Below are 19,377 nucleotides of genomic sequence, written 5' to 3' on the forward strand. Positions count from 1 at the left end.
GCTATCTGGAATACACAACAAGGTAAGAGAGTGGGATTTGGCACAGAAACTGCACGGTCGGAATAATTTAAATGTCTTTCTGAAAGGAGTTATCTGTGCATGCAAGTGTGTTACAGAGGAATACACAGAGCGCTCTTTTCAAGAAAGCATAATTAACTTCAGCCTTCTGGGAAATGCAGAGCCAAGAAAGGCATTACCAAGTGGAAGATGGACATAAATTTAAATATAAAAACCATTTTCACTGAATTTTTCACTTTCATTTTCAACAAGCTCCAGTGTTATGTTCAGGACAGTATCAGCCTGACAGTTTTTCACTGGAGTCTGATGAAGCAAATAAGCAGAATTATATTATTTTAGTAGTAATTAAGCTCACTTGCTGCAAAATGAATCTATGGAAAAGTTAAGTTAGTAGCTTTTCCATTAAAAAGTACATGCTGTCTAATAAAGACTATTTTGTAGGCATAGAATTAGGTAAATTTGTTAATCTGCAGTAAGGAGCAGCATCAAAACATATGAATGACATCACAAGCGATTCCTTAATTAACAGCTAATGATGTAAAGTTTTGGCTTGTCTTCTAGAAAATGATATCCTCTAAACATTTTCCCCGACTTGTGAAAAAAGTGAAAACCTTCAAAACTAGAGAACTAAGAAAAGACATTCAAAACTACCTAATTAAAAGTAATCTTTTAATATTTTTGAAACATTTAATTTTTTTTACCTTTATATGGTGGTATTGTATTCTGGAACAAAGTCATATTAAGCCCCAAATCAGAATGATCTGTTTAATGGCACTGACGTGAACTTCTTCTCCCAAGGCAATACCATAAAGAAGTTAAGAACTATTTTGAAGGAGAAATGAATAAAAAAAGACGATTGCATGTGAATGGTTTTGTATGAAAAAGTGGCATTTTCAGATTTAAAAAAAGTTTGCTGAATTATTTCCCAGGCAGATCTACTTGGCCCTCTAATTCATTGGCACTTACTTAGGATCAGTCACTTAAAATATGCGTTTCATCATGTACCTAAAATTGTGACATTCTTTAAAAATACTTAATACAAAAATCTTATTTCCTTTATACTACATATTTACAATTCAAGGTACTGTGGAAAATGTAAACAAGTATTCACAGGTGTAAATAATATGGCTTGAGAAGGGTTTCCCCTTTGATTAGCTGCTCTAATCACTTATCAGTATACATAGATAAGAGAAAAACAGTACATTTTATAAAATGCTGTCAAACAGCAAAATATAAGTTCTTTTTTTGGGTTTGTGAGTTCTTTTATGCGTTAGCTGTTGAGTAACCATACCAGTCATCGGGCATCTTTCCCCGAACTGAAATGTCCGATGTGCTGGAACAGGGCCAGTGGAGGGTCACTGAGGTAACGGGGGTGGATACAGTTGGGTCTGAGGGAGCAGGCTTTGCTCAGTCTTTGGAAGAGAAGACCAAGGGGAGGTACTACTGCTGTCTTCAACTACCCCATGGGGGCTGTAGATGAGATGAAGCCAAACCCTTCTCAGAGATGCACACTGAAAGGATGAGAAGCAGCGGACCAAAGTAAAAACTTAGGAGATTCTGATTAGAAAAAAAACAATTGTGAGCATGAAATTGTCACTGGGACAGGGGCTCACAGAGGTGGTGGGATGTTGGAGATATTCAGAACTCAACTGGATGAAACTCTGAGCACACCCATTTATCTTTGGGGTTGACCAGGCTGTGAAGAGAAGCCTGGACCTCCAGAAGTCTCTTACAACTTGACTTACCCTATGGTTCTATGAAAAATCTTGAATATAATGTGACGCTTGCATTACTATTGTAGTTTGGCTCTGCCATAAGTACATAGTTAAGATCAAAATCTGGATCATTCTTCTCCAGCAGTTGCTAAGATTATATCTAGTTGTCTTACATGAGACTTACCTTATCAGTTCCAGTTCAGTGAAATTGCCCCATATTGTCACATAATTATAGGATCAGACCTAGGCCATCACCTCTCTAAAAGAACATTTAGAATGTCACAGCTGACAGTAAAGCCCTGCTGAGAGCCACACACTTCTGACTACTTTCGGGACAACAACAATTTTGTCACATTTACATTGAGTATGAAGTGACGAATAACAACCTGTATTGCTTCCAATAGATCACAGTTTGAATTAAACACCCAGGTGAGCACGTGTCACTTGCTTTGTACTGGACAATTAATGACTGCAGATGTGTTTAAGACCCGAGGTGAACCATGCTGCAAAACTGCCAACTCATTATTCAACCGCAAGAACAAACATCTTTAAAAATCACAAGATAGAATCAATTATTGTCACTTTGTCTCTTCCAAGACAAAAATTTTCTTTTGCAGAGTTGCAATTTGTTATGTTGTAGTGTGAGCACAAGACCTGGAACTGCCTGTACTTTGGCAGTCTACTGAGCCCACGGTCCTGATGTCCTTTAATAAGTGCACTTTTGATATAGTCAGACTCAAGAGGTTCCTACACAGATTTTGTAACTCCTAACCTAAAGAGAGGTATAAAGAGGCACTCTGAAATATTTTAGTCTGGTCAGCTCAGAATACTAAAATAGAGAACATTATTTCTTTATAATGACATAGCCCTATGTTAAAGAACAACCTGTCTAAACAGACAAAATAGCACCAAAATGTCTTTGTTCTATTAAGTGACCAACAGCAGCTATTGAACAGTATCAGGACTTTTTAAAGGTGACTTAATCAAACTATTGTGCAGTAAAAGCACGTTATACTCCTTTACATAAAGAACACAAAGATTATATTTTTTAAACATCTATCCTTGCTTACTATCTGCTTTCTCCACCCAAGCTAAAACTCTTTTCTGCATTAGAAGGTACTGTTTGATGAGCACAGTTTGGCTTGACAAACCACTGAGAAACTCAGCTGGCAAGATGGAAGACCACAGAAAGCCACAAGAGTCTGACAGATGACACCATGCTCTTTGGCAGATGGATTCAGATGTAAGCAGGATATAGATGGAGACCTAATCAGTGAATCCACACTAGCAATGTGGTACATATTCTTAAATTGGACTGTGGTGGATTCTTCTTCAGTTGCAAGATTAAAATTGGACTGAATGCTTTTCTAGAACATACAATGTTATTCCAAGAGGAATTAATTAGGTGAATCCCACTAGTTTCCGTGCAATGTGATTTTGCAGTGAATCCATATTGGCTTCATAATCCCTGAAACACTCATTAAACTTCATGTTGGTTGTCAAGAGGATTTAGAAAGTCACTTATATATGGTGTGGCTCACTGCAAGTTGATGTGTTACATACTGCTTATCCTGATGCTCTTTGGGACTGCTCTTATTAAAAACATGTCCCACCTTTCAAACAATGAATTATATTATATATCAGAAAGAATGTCCAGAGCAGATTAAAAGAGGGGGAAGAGGCTAGGAATAAATACATGAAACAGATTCAACTTTTTAAAAGAATCCAGCTACTAAATGGCCTCTGTAGTCTTCCATAAGAAGTGTGAATACTTCAGTACAATTCAAGCTGAATTGAATAGCTGTTTCATATCCAAATTCAAATACCGTCTGTGCATATAAAACAGTTCATTTATTAGTCCAAATGTTACTGTTGTAGAGCTCTTGGAAAAATATTCCCTCTTTCTTGAGTTTGTTCTTCATAAAAAGGAAGCTTTGGAGGGCCACCTAGAGAATTAAGTAGAAACATGGTTTCAGGTCTATATAACATAATACTGAAATATTATATAGATTATACAATTTACACCTAAATAATTCAATAAATGGTACTCTTCAAAAGAAGGTAGAAGATTGAGTTACACTGGCCTTCTCACAAAGACAGAGAGCAGGCAAAACAATAAAACATCTTTCAAGGTTCCCAAAGTGTTTTGTAAACTATATGTAAAATTGTATGGTATCACCATCAAGCCAGTTGTGATTAGACTACAAGTGGGAGGAAACTTTCACTCAGTACTATATTTCATTAAGAAGAGAATTTATTCTAATAAAAAAAAAACCAAACAAACAAACAAAAAAACCCCTGAAAAAAACCCAAGCCCTTTTGTGATAGCATGATGAGTGCCGTAGCACACTCACAAATCAATCCAAATCTATCTTCCAATGTTTTAGCTACTTATCTGGTTTATCACATTTCACCATGCTCTTCAAAACCTGACACCTCTACAAAAAGTAAGTGAACGTGATGGCACACACAGCAAGTAAAACTCCTTATTCATCTCACAGATGCTGTGGATATCAACTGTTTCAGGGCAAGATTTCATACTGGCAGGTATAGAAGAGTGTACCGCTCTCCGGCATGTGTGTGCCGGAGGCAGCCTTGAGAATCCTTCCCTCTGAGGGAAAACCACTGCACTGAGTCAGTTCAGCTTGCCCAAGACCTCACAACCATGGGGATCGACTCCTGGCATTTGCACCCTTAGGCACCTGGACCCTCAGAAGGACAGCACACACCAACACAACCCTTCCAGTCAAAGCTGGGCTGGCTGCTGCTGAGCACCATGTTTGTGTGGTGGATTGATATTCCTGTCCAAATGGTCCACTGACCACCACCATGGTCACTGCATGATTTCTTCTACTAAGAAAGGCTGATCATCTCCAGCTTGTGTTACCTTCTTTGCAGGTTGGCCCCATCCACGTGGCTGGGCACAGGCAGTTCCCGTTGTACGGATTGCACTGGGATTTGCTGGCACACTGGCATCGCAGGGAGCAGTCAGGGCCATACTTGTCCGACCTGCATTCTGGAAGGACAGAAGTGTTTGGAAGAGGGTGAATGCTCCCTAGTGTCTCCCTGTTCTCTGGGATCAGGAAGCTACTTAGACACCTACATCTGTTAACATTAAAATAATGGCCTTTTGGAAAGGCTGCAGTCCTCAAGTTTCATCTACCGCATGGCTCTGCCCAAACTGCAGCCTAGCTGTCCTAAAGAAGTTCCCAGAATGGAAATCATTACTGGTGTAAAAAGAAACAGAAAAGATCTTGGGATCTGCTCAGGAAAGTTACTGTCAGCATCCTGGATCCACACTATCTCCTGCACCTCTCCACTACACAGCTTGGCTGGCTGCGTGTGCCAGCAAAGAGCCTTCCCTCAAAGAATTGAATTCTTCTGCAACTGAAGATTAATCCCGTTTGTATATACTCTTATGTCTTACTCTGATTGCACAATTCTGCTGCCTCCTGGAAAATTAAACTCACAAAATATCTCACTCCCAAATACAAACACATTTCATACCTAGGCTGATAAATCCTCACCGCAAATTTTTTATGCACTCGGAGTACAGGCATGAAGGAAAAATTAGCAGCAGGTCACAAGTCAGGGTGCTAAATACACTGTAAACAATAGCCTTCTCTCCCTCACCTCGCTAGAAAATACTTTAAATAATCAAGGTGCTTGCTTTCTCACACAAGCACCATTAGGTAAATAAAAGTGCTGCTGAGCCCTGCATCAGCTGCAGCCCCAACACGTGGGAGAACTCTCCTTGTGTGCTCAGAGCTTGGCCTTTTCAATTAGGAAATGTTATGAGAAAAGGTCTCCTCAAACACCTCTGGACCTGATTTTCATTTATGTAATACCACATTTTCATGTTAATAACAATGTGTATTTAAGACATCTGTTTGAAAGTCTGCAATGTTAATTTAGTACAGAAAAAGAGCTCCCATAAAAGTCTGTTATATTCTCTCTCTCTTTTTTTTTTTTTTTAATTAACATTTTGCCTGTTTAATGGGTGCTTTACCAGAGTTCAAATTAAAATCAGGCCTTTTATCTTTATGGCTGCTGCACAGTCACAGCTGCTCACAGTTATATCACAGATGAACTGAGCCTAATTGAAAATAAAAATGCAAATAAAACCTACCCCATAACAGCTTTTCATGGATGGGGGCTACCCTAACTGATTTAAGAAAAATAAAAATGACTCCTAGAGTTTGCAAGAAGCAAAACCTCGGTTCACATTTTTGGTGCTGAGCTTCCCCCTTGCGTTCTACCTACAATTTCACAAGAAAGGCCCCTGGATGCCCAGCACCGTGCTGGCTGTGGGGGTGGCCGCTGTCCCCCACCGGACCAGTGCCTGCAGACTGGGTGGCTTCGGTTTCTGACCACAGGACAGTGTGGAGAGGGAAGAAAATAATTTTCCATTTTAGTTTTGCACTAGCACTCAAGCTCCCAGCAATTACTTTGCATTAATAACAGCCTGTTTAAAGCTCTTTCCTTCCCTGTCCTAGAACAAAAGGAGACATAATAGTCCTCCACTGTGATTCAGGGGCTCAGGAGGATTATGGTTCCTGGTGTGAACCTCCAATAGTTGCACATGGATGTTCACTCCTCTTATCTTGTTTGCCACAGCATTAGGATCACAAATCTCTTCTTACACTTGTTTAAACCACTCCAGTGATTGCCCTAAATTTACTTCATCATAACTGTGATCAGAGTCTGGCTCAAGAATCTTGTCTGCCATTGCTACCTCTCAACCTTGCAACCTTCTTATCAGGGTAGAGCAGTGGGACTGGTTTTCCCTACAGGAGAACTTTCTCACCTATTTTTATATCCTTGTTACAAAATAATTCTGCTCTCATGGGCCAACCATTTCCCAAACACACAGCCCAAGTGCCTGTGCTGCAAATGAGGGAATTTTATTTGGATTAGATGTTCCTGGACTACTGCTGAACCCCAGAGGCAGGCACAGCTGCTGCAGCTCCACTACCCTCATCCTCAGGGATTCTGACCTGTTTCCTGGGGAAGCAAACCCGGAGCTGGACATACCTTTGCATTGGTTTGAAAAGGGTCACAAATGTCCATGTGACAAAACACAAGGCAATTGGCTCCCTTCTTGCCCATTTGCACCCTCTGGAGTCTTCCTAACTACGTCTGTAAAACTGTGGGCTTCTTGGTGTATTCTTAACTAGTGCATATTCTCCACAACTCAAGGCAAATGACATTTTACAGCTGACCCATAAACAGTTTTCCTATCGGTGTATCAAATTTAAATATTGATTAAATCAAGAGGTACAGCCTGTTGATAAAGCTGTTGATAACCCCTAAGCATAATTTGCTACAAACAACATGTTCTTGAATACCAGCAAATGTCCTTTCACAGTTATGCTTAGACAAACAGGTCATATTGGTTTAAGTATACATAGCCCAGCCCTTAGAAAATATTACCCTTACCAGTGTCACATTTGTCTCCAGTCTTCCCAGGTGGGCAAAGGCACTTTCCAGTCTCTGGATCACAAGGAGCTCCTCCACAGTCACACCGGTGCCGGCACCTCTCTCCAAACCAGCCCCTGTCACAGCCTGATGGCAAAAGAACTTTTTAGATCCACGTATGAATGGCAAGATGTACATTAGGCCAGAGTTCTTCCAGGATGTCTCAGAGAAAAGCTCATAAACTCTTCACTGAAGCTAGTGTAAATGTCAAGTTTAATGAAGAATCGAACATAGCAGGAAAGGCATAATATTTATATGAACTCTCTTTATGTTGGGTTTGTCTAATCTAACCTATCAAAGGGATCTGTAAATCTGTCTCAGAAATGGTACTGGCATGTATTTTCATTTTTAATTAGAACTCTCTAGAAGACCACTCCATAACACTCAACAGGTCTGACGTGCACCTATTCAATAATCTTATTCAGAGTTTTAGAAGCAAATTTTAAATCAGTAAAAAGAACTTATATTTACTAAACGACATGTGGAACTCATTGCTGCAAGACATCATGGAGACCAAGACTTTCACTGTATTAACCAGAACCAGATTAGTTAATTTATAAGGAAATGAGAACACCCAGATATTTAACAGATAAACAATCCCAAATCCAGTGTTTCAGGTTATTCATAAAGCTCAAAATCTGGAAGAAGTTGCTCTCATCAAACATTTGCACAATGAAATGGCATTTTGTGGGTTTTATTTTTGGTTTGTTTGTTTGTTTTACATCAGAGGGGTATAAGTACCTTTCTCGCAGTAGACACCTTGATAACCCCAAGGACAAATGCACTGTCCTGTTACTGCGTCACAGCTTGCTCCATTTTTACAAGCACATGCATGAAGACAGCTTAGGCCATAAAATCCAAGGGGACACCCTGAAAAATGGAAGTATCAAATTATGAAGGTTTATGAAGTAAAACACACATCCCTTTAAAATCCTCTGTATTCTCAGCTACGTTCCCTGGGAGCCAACAAATATGAAATTTATTGTTAACTCTAATAATGCCCTGTGCTTTTAAACTTGTAGCACCCCGGCATCCCAGTGACACAGATCTGGAAGCAGCTGGGTGATCTGGGACACCCCAAAAATTTTAATTGAACTGGCAAGGTGTTCATGTGACTACTCTGAAGCCCCTCATCCCATCACTGTTGGAAAAGAGAGCACCTGGTCTTTCCAGGGTGTCACCACTTACTGTGCTCACAGGAGTGGCCGTAGTAACCCTCGGGGCACCGGCAGCAGCCCGTGAACCTGTCGCAGGTGCCATTGTGCTGGCACGAGCAGTCCAAGCCACAGCCAGACCCATACTTTCCTGGGAGACATTCTGCTGGCAGGACACGGACAGAAAGAGACACACACAAAAAATCACTGATCTCACCGAGAAAAGCTCTTATGCGATAGCTTGCATAGCTGAGGTATGATGTCCATACAATAAACTGCAGAGCCAAGGAGAACATTTGTTACGAAGACACAGCATTTCTGCACAACTGTGATGTATTTACATACTTTGATGATAATTCTTTTATATTACATAGACGATCAAACAGCCATTTCCTTGTACTTTTTATGGTCTATCTTTTTTTGTCTCTTTAAGCAGTCAATGTTGAACCCACACCATGTGTTGTAAAGCCACAAAGTAAGTGTCATAAATGGTATCTTCTATTTTTTTCCTATATTTACAGCAATATTTTCTCTTAGGCACTTAGAAAGTGTGAAAGAAAACATGAAGCATTTCCTCCTCTGTGTTATCATAAGAGTTCACACCATTCCAATTCCTAATAAAACCAGGAAGATCTCTTTCACACATAGCAACAGACTTTCCGCATATAATGAGATATCTGCTCTTACAGACCTAAACATATCTCAAATTACTGAAAGCCAAGTCATGCAAAAGCGACTCTGCCAATATAATTAACCTAGGAATCATTTCTGCATAAGTTAACTACCCACTGCTGTGATAATTTGCATCTGGGCAGACCAACTTAAATGAGCGTGGCCGTCCAAAGAATCAGATTCATAACTCTGCGAATGTCAGACAAGATCTTTCAAGAACATCATATCTAATCACTAGAAGAAGGACGTCTGATTAGCTGGTTTTGATTTCTAGTCAAAACACCCTCAAAACCACACTGCTGTGGAAATCAAGACTCAATTTTCCAATAACTTGGCTATCTCTGTCAAAAGAGAAGCAGTGAAGCTGTTCCTAGTGAAATAACAGACAGCGTGTTATACAATGTGTGCATGTCTGCCCCCCATGCTTGACTTCAGAGATGTTTTATCTAAGCACATCTATAAGATACCCCATGATCCACTACTCCACAGAACTCTACTGAGGCTTTGCAACCTAAATTCAGTCTATGGGTGGTTACAGAGATTTCAAGGATCAGAGAGAGATGAACACAGGTGGCCTATGCAACGCATAGTTAGCCAGTTCTTGGCAAACTGCGCTTTTTTAGTGCCTGTCCACAATGGTATTCACACCGAGCAGTTCCATGTAGCATCTTTCCATTTCTCCCTGCTCCTTCTCTGCACACACGCATGCATGAAGTGGGTTTCTGAGTCTTCTCAGGTGCAAAGTGAAACAATTGCATCAAAGAATGCTGCTAAAAAAGTGTTATTTCTGTATGACACTTTTATATAGGGACACTCCCCTATAATGACCAGTTCTTGGTAAAGACATGTATGGAGTTTGATGTGGATATTCTACAGATGTCAGGATCAGAAAGGCTGTAAATGAGGGCCTGGGAGTGTGTTGGGGAGATTGCACTGTGGCAGTTACAATGTAATGGTGACATTTGTCTTGAATGTGATCTCAGAACTAACTATATTTCACATTAGTAAGCTCATGGTTTTCTGAACATTTAAGTCCATAACTATACAGATATCTCTTAATAAAGGAAGAAATGGGAATACAGAAATGCAGGATGACTTTGGGGAGATGAACAGAAGGAAAGACATGGGAAGACTACTCTGAGCTGGCAGGAGGGTTTTTGGAGTGAAAACTGAGCTTATTCTGTTTAAGTGTGCTTTGTCTTGTGTAAGGGAGAGATGTCATAGAGAAGGGCGTGACAGCAGGACAATCTCAATTGCTTTGGACAGATGTTACCAGAACTGTACTGCAGGGATGTCAATACATGGGGGAAGTTCAACTGCAGTCCAGCGTCAAAAGAAAGAGAATAACAAGAGAGAACATAACAAGGGAGAAGGGAGATGAGGCTTCTGCTGAACTCAGAGGAGCACATGAAAGAAGATCCAAAACAATGTTCCCATGAGCAAAAGATTGCAAAAGTTGGACAGGAGTAGAAATAAGAGTCTGTGCAAAGGAATTTATGAGAGTTACAGAGTGGGACTCAGGAGGAAACTGTCTCTGAAACAAAGACTTAAAGTTCTACCTAGGGGCAGTTTTCCGTGAGAGAAGCTAGAGACATGAATGCAGCTGGGATGGAGTCTACTTAAGCAAAACTGTCTCCTTTTGTGGGTATGTCAACACTGTAAACCCCTGCTTGAATGTACACATCCACTACCATCAAAGCAGAAAATTACCTTTCTCACATGATGTTCCTGTCCAACCGAGCCCACAAGTGCAGTTGCCATCCACGGGGTCACAGATACCACCATTCTGACAGGTACATGTCAGGTGGCAGTTGGGGCCATATTGTCCCTGGGGACACACTACAGAGAATTAACAAAGTTTGTAAAAAAAAAAAAAAATAAAAAAAATATTAGCATCCCCAAAAAGGATGAAGGTGACAGGGAATAAATACAAACACACACTCCCCAGAGAGTATCCCAAGTGCCTGGTGTCTCCCAAGGGCTGTGGGACACTCCATATTAACACCTTCATCCAAAGATTCTGTCTGGCCATATCTCCTCACTTGGTTTCACTCCACATTTGCTCCTCTTGCTCTCCTCCCTTTGTCCCAGCTCTCAACTCCTCCTCTTCAGCAAATCCTCTCCCTTCCTCTCCCTTCACTTTTTTGGCTCAAGATATTTGCTTCTAAATTCAGTGCCATCCATCCACAGCACCCTCACACTGCTCACGTTGTGAGGTACTAACTACCCTTTTCCCCGTCTTTATGTTCTGTTTGGACTCTGCAGTCTCTGAAAGGAGTTGCTTCAGCTTTGTGGAGAAACCAGTGCTGTGGTACCAAGTATGGTGGAGGAAAGCGGTGAGATGGGGGCAGGATAAAGGCAGGGTGATGGAGCAGAGAGGGACAGGGGCCGAGAAGAGCAAACTGCAATGTTATCAAGCAAAGGCATTGGGAAACACAGTTATAAACAATGTTTGGCGCTGAGTTTTATTTGCTGGTTAAGTATTGTCACCAACAGACGAGATGACCTTGAGTCCCGCTTTGTTACCTTGCTGACAGCTGGGTCCCATTTGGCCAGGAGGACAGGTACACTTGCCAGTCCGTGGGTCACACTGACCTTTACCACATGCACAGAAGAGGGTGCAGTCCTTCCCATATCGCTTTTCGGGGCAAGCTGGAGGAAACACAGTCTTTTGTTAAACACCCTGGGTATCCAAATGCCAGTTTTCATTTTTAACATAGGCAGGATCTTGCAGTAGAGTTGTCTTAGTTTTTATTCCAGCTAATGTGCTTCAAAGTAAAAGCTATGAAACCAAAACCCATCCAAAGACATGACTGCTTCGTCCTCTGAAACTTTACTTGAGGTTATAAATATAATCCGTGGTTTCACATGAAGCATTTAGTAGGCTTCCTACCAAAGAGGTGAGTGTAAAGCTGAAATATCAGCTGCTCATCCTTCCAGCTAAAGACATCTTTCCTTCCTTAATACTGATGCTGTCCTGTGCTGAAGAGCAAAGCTATAGCCAGTAAGCACTAAAACATTGCCTTTCTGTGGATAAACTGAAGAGAACTTCACAGAGATCGTAGCTTTGGAAATAGCACAGAAATTCAGCCACCCAATTTAGCTCAAAAATAGAGGAGTAGGGTTGCCATGGAGTCTTTACCAGTTTTGCCATGACAAAACTTGATCTTTTTCCCATTTATTGAAACTAATGGCACCATAGTGTGAAGCAAAATATTGAGATAATTTCTCAACCTAGAAATCTGGACAGGAAGAAGGAACTTGAGCAATTCATGCTGAGCTGGCTCTAGAAATAAATTTGGGCAAGCAGGTTGTAATCCTGGGATGAGTATCCTTGCTTCTACACACACAAAAGAGAGGGAAAATATTTTGCAAGAGATTTTTTACAAAGCTGGAATCCTGATTTACAATTCAAGGAGGAGGTAGCTGGGATCTGTCTGTTTTTCTACTGACAAGCTCTTATGCAGATTATTCTCTCTGCTGTTTTTTGAAAGAAGCAGAACATGAATGTTGGCTTACTTTTACTACAGTCGGCTCCAATGAAACCAGGCGTGCAATCACAAGTTCCTGACGCAGGGTTGCAGTGGCCTCCATTCATGCACTTACAGGGGTTTTGGCAGTTTGAACCATAAGTACCTTTTGGACACCCTGTTTTAAAAGAACAAAATCGCAATTAGTCTATGTTGCTACTGGGCCCATTGCATCTCATGTCATAAGCGCTTTGTTGTTTCCAGCCAAAATTAGATTCTCATTTTCTAACTCTATTCACTTCTAGAGGTCCAGGAGAAGGCATTGACAAGCAGATGGTTGCCTTGGGGAATGCACTCCGTGGGGTAGCAGGGCAGCTCTGACTTGCAATGCCAAACGCCTGGAAAGCTGGACCGACTGCTGCTGCTGCTGCTGGGCCTGGCCCGGCTGCTCCCGGCTCTGCCTGCTCCTCCCATTCCTCATACGTGACAGAGGAAGAAAAGCAAACCCAGTTCTTCAGAGGTTTTCTTCTTTGATTTCTGTTCCAAATCAGCCTGTTGCCCCTTTCTCTCATATGGCAGAGATGGAGAGATGGTGCCCTGGTCCCTCTTCCTTTGGGTAGCAACAGCCTGGTTTCCTGGTTTGCCTGAGATGGTGAGAAGCTATGAGACATGTCTGTCCCTTTTAGAAGTCATTTTAGCTGACCAGTTATGACTACTGGGGCAAGTCTCATTTTTGAAGAACGTTTGAGTTGGAGAAGGTTTGTTTCCTCTATAATCTACTCTTTCTCTCCAGACTGGAGTTGGTATTGCTCTGGCACATCTAGTGGGCTGTGGAAGGGAGACTATGAAAACATGCACGATAACATGAAACTTCAGAAGACACCTTCTCAGAAGATAGATACAGGAGAGAGATGGCTTAAATGGCAACCCAGAAAATTCTCTGAGGAAAAAAACAAAGCAGCTGTATTTTGTAATACCCAGAAGAAACATTAGACCTGGATGTATTGCTGAGCCAGTATTACATGGCAATGAGCTGTCCATGAAGAGGTTTTCCAGGTGGCAACAAGCATCTTTGGTTTCTTTTTGGACAGCTAATGCTGAAGGAGGGATGAATACAAGATCAGGAAGACATGAATGCATCTGCCATACTTAGCTCACATCTTCAAGATACTCTTTAGAGTGATGGAGGCCGGAACTGAGGAAAAGAGCTGGGCAGAGTTGCTAGGCACGTGCCTCCATCTGTCAGGGTTGCCTCCAGCATCCTGCCACTGAACTCTGGAGGCATAGTTTATTTTCCTAATTTTCCAGTGCACTGGAAGAGAGATAAGCTGGTGCTTTTAGAGCAACATGATCATCACTGGTCAGTTACAATAGTGCTACTACCTCTACATGTCACTTCTTTGCTCCTTCCTTTCTTCTCTTTCCCTGGCAAAAGGAAAGCCTATGGCTACTTTGGAAATCTGGCTGAATATATATTTACGTATGTCTCCAAGCAACAGATCTCTCACAATCTGTGCATAAATACCTTTATATATTTTCTCTCTTTTCTGAAGGCAGGAAAGCGTGGTCTGAGTGGCTGGAGAAATCTCTGGATTTTTTGAACAATTGAATAGAGAGGGAGAGCTTATGGTGAAGCTTTAAAAGGATGCCTTTTAAAATAAAACTGAAAATTGGCTTCTGCTCAAATCAGGATAGCAGATAATCAGGAGTAAACAGATACACAATTTTATAGCATGCAGATACTCTCCCCAGCCCTTCCCAACCATGGCTTCTTCTCAATGAATACTTCGTCATCACTGCTTCCATCTCTCAGTACAGAAAATGCATTTCATGTACAAACCTTGGCTTCAAGGAATGAATCCTGCAACATCTATTTCATTTCCACCAAGACATGAAGTTAAGGACACACCCAGATTCAAGGATTTAATTGGACTCCAAGTGAGTTTCTCTTTTTCCTCCTCCCTTTCCTTTTGGTCATCATTTGGCTTTTCTCTTTTTTTAAATCTGTTTCCACACTTCCAAACATGTTGCTTCTCCCTGGCAAAGCTTTCAGAGTTGTTCTTCATCTCAAGACTAGCAAGAGCTGCTCCACTACTGAAAGGGATGAGTAATTCCTCCCTTACAATTTATTTACCCTTGCAGCATTTTATTTATTTCAGTTCAACAGGAAAAGCACAAGCAGGGCAAACACATCAGCTGTGACGTTCACGTGATTATTAACAGGCCATTACATCTGTTACTACTTTGCAGAACTTCTAGGCAGATAGCTAGGGCAATTTACACAGTGTCCTGCCATTTAAGTAGGCTCTGCCTTTATAAAGAGGGTTTAGCCTCTAACCACCAGTTATCTCATAAAGACATTTTCTAAATTTAACAGTTTCCTGTGCATCTGACTTATGTTTTTTCTGAGAACAGCAGGAGCAGCAGCCAGATTTCTAACCCACTTTCCTGATTTTTTTCCTGCTGGTTCAGATGATTTGCCATGACCAGAGCTCCTAAATCTTTTCATACCAACTGACTACACTAGGGCTTTTCTTACAAATGTTATTAATTGCATTGTCAAAAAATCACTTCTGAAGAATCCTGCTACCTACAACTTGAAGGTGATGCTGGTGAGGTCTTTCTGGCTCAGGGTTCACCCAGCCCCGTAAATGTCACAGGGACATAACATGGGGGTTTTTATCCATTACAACACCGCTTACTGCTTTTTATTCATAACTTCACTCAAGCAGATCTGCCCATCCACCAAGTTATGGACAATTGATGGGAACCTTATTGCTAGTTTGTCTGCTTCCTCTTGATCCTGCCAAGAGACTGTTTCAGCTCTTCACTCCAAAATTTGAGAACATGAAAGCCTCATTGCTCTTGGCTCCTGGAAATTTGACTTCCCAGCCAACTACACCTTTTATAGATACTTTCTTGAACCTTCTTTCACAGTACTATAAATATAGCAATAGTTGCCAGAAACCGTTTCCAGCAGCATCCAACCACATGTTGACTGGACCGAAGCCCATTTCACGTTGGGAGAGGCTCCCTATGCTGTTTTTAATATTATATCGAAAGCTTCTTCATCCTGGAGCAGCCCCAGTTCTCACTGTAGTGAGGACGGCAGGAACATGGAGTATTCCCACCACAGTCACGCTAGCTATCCTTGGTTATCAGACAGTCACTTCAGAATCAGGTCCACAACCTCTCACACCACTGACCTAAACCTAAAAATAACTTGCAACTAAACTGCTTTCCTTCCATTTCTCTGTCTATGCAATGGTCAGAGTGGCATAGGGGAGACTACAAAAAAACCCACATAGATGCAAGACAAATTTTCTCTTGCTGTGAATCTCCACCATTCCATTATCTCTACATATAAAAAGCTACTCATTAAGTAAGAATTTGCTGTACAATATACTATGTATTTTTGGAATTTAAGAGAACACACCACCATGAAGGCTCATGTCTCATACACTACAGGTTTAATCCTAGCTACACAGAAGTCCGTGGCAAAGTCCTTTCTGAACGCAACAAAACACATTTCATTTTGTATGTAATTTCTTTTATATCAGAATATCAGTGTGATTATTGTTTTAAAATTTAAAATTCTGAAATAAAATCTTAAGTTTCTAAGCAAGCTCGAGGACATTTACTGTAATCTATAGAGGTTTAGTGCTACACGCACAGGTAATGACTACTGAGACACTGCTACATAAAAGTAATAGGCTACCCATGATTAAGTCTTTTAAAATGATATTGTTAAATAGTTGATCTCCACTACCACTCTACTACAATATTTATTATAATGTAATGTATAATGGATCCAGATGGCTCTAGCCTAGATTTTGAAGGCCACATTTCAATCTCACTTAGAGTGAGAACTGACATACAAAGGAGGATAGAATCAACCCTTACATTTACATTTATATTTTAAAGAATAACTTGTGATGACATGATGGTAATACAAATGCCCATCTCTAAAATGTGCCTCTTTCCTATTTCTACTCGAGGAATAAAGCACAGGCTTAACCCTTACCAGAGCTGCATATATTGTGCAGCTGGCCTTTGTACCCAAATTATCACCCAAAAAAGCCAGCAAACCAGAGCTGTGCTGGATTTCTAAGAAAGGAAAATCAGTGTTTGACAAATAGAGAAAGATTGAGCTTGAAAGATGACAGCTTTTGGTTTTGGTTGTTTTTAATTTTTTTTGTTGTTGTTTTAATTAGACTATTACAAGCCATGGAGTGAAAACAAAATTAAAGTTGTAAATAAAAAGGTAATTAACTGTCTCCTTTATTGGATACTTTGGTATATGTTTCTTATCAGTTGCCACATTCCACCAGAAACAACTTTACAGATGTCCTAAATTTCCAGCATGAGGCATGCGGATCTGGGAATATTTTTTCTGATGAAGCATTCAGCCAACTGGCATTTTGTCCTCTACACCAGTCACCATTTTTCAATCCAGAGTAACAATTTGTTTAATTTGATCGTTCCTCAGAAGGCCCTACAACTTAAGTGACTTTATGAATCACTTAGATTTACTGCCAATTGCGGCTTATTGTTTTCTAATAACCATTTGTCCTTACTTGAGCACGCAGAGATTTTGGGAAGTATTTTGGCCTAGGTATTAGGAAATGAAAGAGCTACGCAATATCCAGGTGTAGCTGAAAGTGAGAGGTGTAAATGCAGAGAATCATAATGATGTTCTTCAGCATGGCATGAAATTTGAAAGAATTTAGCTAGTAAATGAGTCTTTTTTTAAAAAAAGATTAATCTCTTGTAATAACACAAGTATTTTTATTGTTGTAAATTAACACAACCTACGCTTACTTTATCTTACCAGTGCTGAAGGTGCTGACGTAGCTGAACTCAAAGCACCAGCACATGCTTCTGCATAACCCAGCTCTCACTCAGAAAGTGCGCAGCCCACAAAGATACTCACGGAGGTTGCAGCGGGTGCCATAGTACCCCGGGCGACACGCACAGTTGCCGGTCACCGGGTGACATTCCTCATTCTCAGCAGAGCACTGACATACTCGGTTACAGTTCTTACCATATGTGCCCGGTGGACAAGCTTGGGGAAGAGGAAATGTAAACCAATAAATTAAATTTGTCTTGGTAAATATAGCACTCAAACAAAGAGTGAGCTCAAATATATTAAATAAAATCCCTGCCTACAGAATGACACTCTCCTCCGGGACTTTGGACTTATTACATTTACTTGGGGGTTACTTCACTGCATGATTTTGTTTCGTTCAGTCAATTTGTGCCCAACTGTCAAGGGCCAGATACAATTTTCTTGTCACTAGAAAAAATCATAGGGAAATGTCAGGTAAAATTGACTAAAGTAACAGTATAATTCACAAGGGACCAGGCATGTGGATAAAGACATTCTGCCTTTTGTAGGGAGTTTAGACTTGCAAAGCTGCTCTAGCACCAACATCTTCACAGGTTTCATTTTGCCTGTTGACAGACACATTGCCTACAGGTTTTAGATGTTCCATGTCTAATTCTTACATTACTTCCATTAAATTGCCCTGGTTGTGGGTCAGGATTTAGAGTTCTTTAGTGGAGGATATGGGACAAAAACATCAATTCTTTTAATTCTTTGTTGTTTTTCTTTTTGCTAAAGCAGTTCTCACGCAAAACATTGTAAGGAAGAACAAAGTCAAAATTACGCAGCCAGGGTGACAGAACGAGCCTGCTTTCAAAGAGAGCTCCACATGGCCAAACTCAACACTGAAGTAAAACCAGATAATGACCCTTCCATGAGATCTGACAGCAGGAATAGATGGTCTCTCACAGGGACAATGCCAACAGAAAGCAGAGCTGCTGATTTACCCACAGCACAGCGATGACCACGGGCAGGAACTGGGCTCTGCTGGCACCTCCTTGGTCTATTTTGATGCAGTTTAGCCCCTAGCTGCTCCCTGCCAGCCTGAGAGCTGCAAATCTTGCAAGGGCAAACCCCACCAGCCCAAACTGCACCAGGAACAGAGGTCAAAACTGGCCAAGCCATGTGAATGAATGACAAGCAGCCTTTGCCCATCATCACTGCTGCGAGGTTGTTGTCTCCTCCCTCTTCAGGTGTTATATTATCACATTTTTGAGAAATCAATTTCTTTCTTAATTTACAAGGAAAGTATTTGCATTCTTAGAACAAACTTACTTTTCTCACAGCCATAGCCGGTGAATCCCGGAGGACAGCCACACTCGCCCGTCAGGTGATGGCAGGGGGCACCTGCGGGACACCGGCACCGCTGGGCACAGCCTGTGCCGTAGCGGCCGGGCAAGCAAGCTGCAACAGAGCAACCCATCCTCGTTAGGGCATGGGGCAGGATGGTGCAAAGCCACCCCTCTCCAACAGATCTGCTGCACCCGACCCCCTGAACACTTCCAGACCGACCCCGCAGGGCAACAAGGGAGTGAAAGGATCCTGTCACCAGCTCTGGATCCGGCAGGAATGTATGCATTGACCTGATCTTTCCTCCGTAAACGCCCAGCAGACACTCACGTTTGTCACAGTGCCTCCCTCGCCATCCCTTTTCACAGTGACACGCTCCAGTTTGATGGTGGCAGGACAAGCCGTGTACGCAGTTACATTGCTCCTCGCACTGCTTGCCAAAAAATCCCAGGGGACAGACTGTGAGGAGAAGCAGAGAGAGCAACAGGTCTTCCTGTTGCATGGAAAGCACCCCTGACTGGCACATGAGCCAATATTGTTCGTCTTGCACATGGCAATGGATATTTAGAAGACTACGTGCCCAGAAAACATCTTTGAAAGATAATATATTAAAAATATTAAAAGCATTTTGTATTGGCTATTAATGAGTCTGCACATGAAAGTTGCCAAGACTTAGTCATAGTCTAGATTTCAAA

At 41.3% G+C, this 19,377-nt stretch overlaps 1 protein-coding gene across 1 annotated transcript in view; it reads right to left on the reverse strand.

Annotated features, from left to right (window-relative positions):
* Positions 1–1,103: 1,103 nt before the first annotated feature.
* Positions 1,104–19,377, reverse strand: part of LOC141963000 (uncharacterized) — a 202,978-nt gene continuing 184,704 nt past the window's right edge. Inside the window, exons 28-38 of the mRNA XM_074911850.1 lie at positions 19,013–19,141; positions 18,668–18,796; positions 17,441–17,572; positions 12,557–12,685; positions 11,564–11,689; positions 10,748–10,876; positions 8,400–8,528; positions 7,953–8,081; positions 7,173–7,298; positions 4,621–4,749; positions 1,104–3,679 (exon numbers count right to left, since the gene is read on the reverse strand). Coding sequence (XP_074767951.1) covers positions 3,600–3,679; positions 4,621–4,749; positions 7,173–7,298; positions 7,953–8,081; positions 8,400–8,528; positions 10,748–10,876; positions 11,564–11,689; positions 12,557–12,685; positions 17,441–17,572; positions 18,668–18,796; positions 19,013–19,141 — 1,367 coding nt within the window. The 3' untranslated portion in view covers positions 1,104–3,599. The remainder of the gene's footprint in view (positions 3,680–4,620; positions 4,750–7,172; positions 7,299–7,952; positions 8,082–8,399; positions 8,529–10,747; positions 10,877–11,563; positions 11,690–12,556; positions 12,686–17,440; positions 17,573–18,667; positions 18,797–19,012; positions 19,142–19,377) is intronic.

The sequence above is a fragment of the Athene noctua genome, chromosome 8, assembly GCF_965140245.1.
Source record: "Athene noctua chromosome 8, bAthNoc1.hap1.1, whole genome shotgun sequence".
Taxonomy (NCBI): Eukaryota; Metazoa; Chordata; class Aves; order Strigiformes; family Strigidae; genus Athene; species Athene noctua.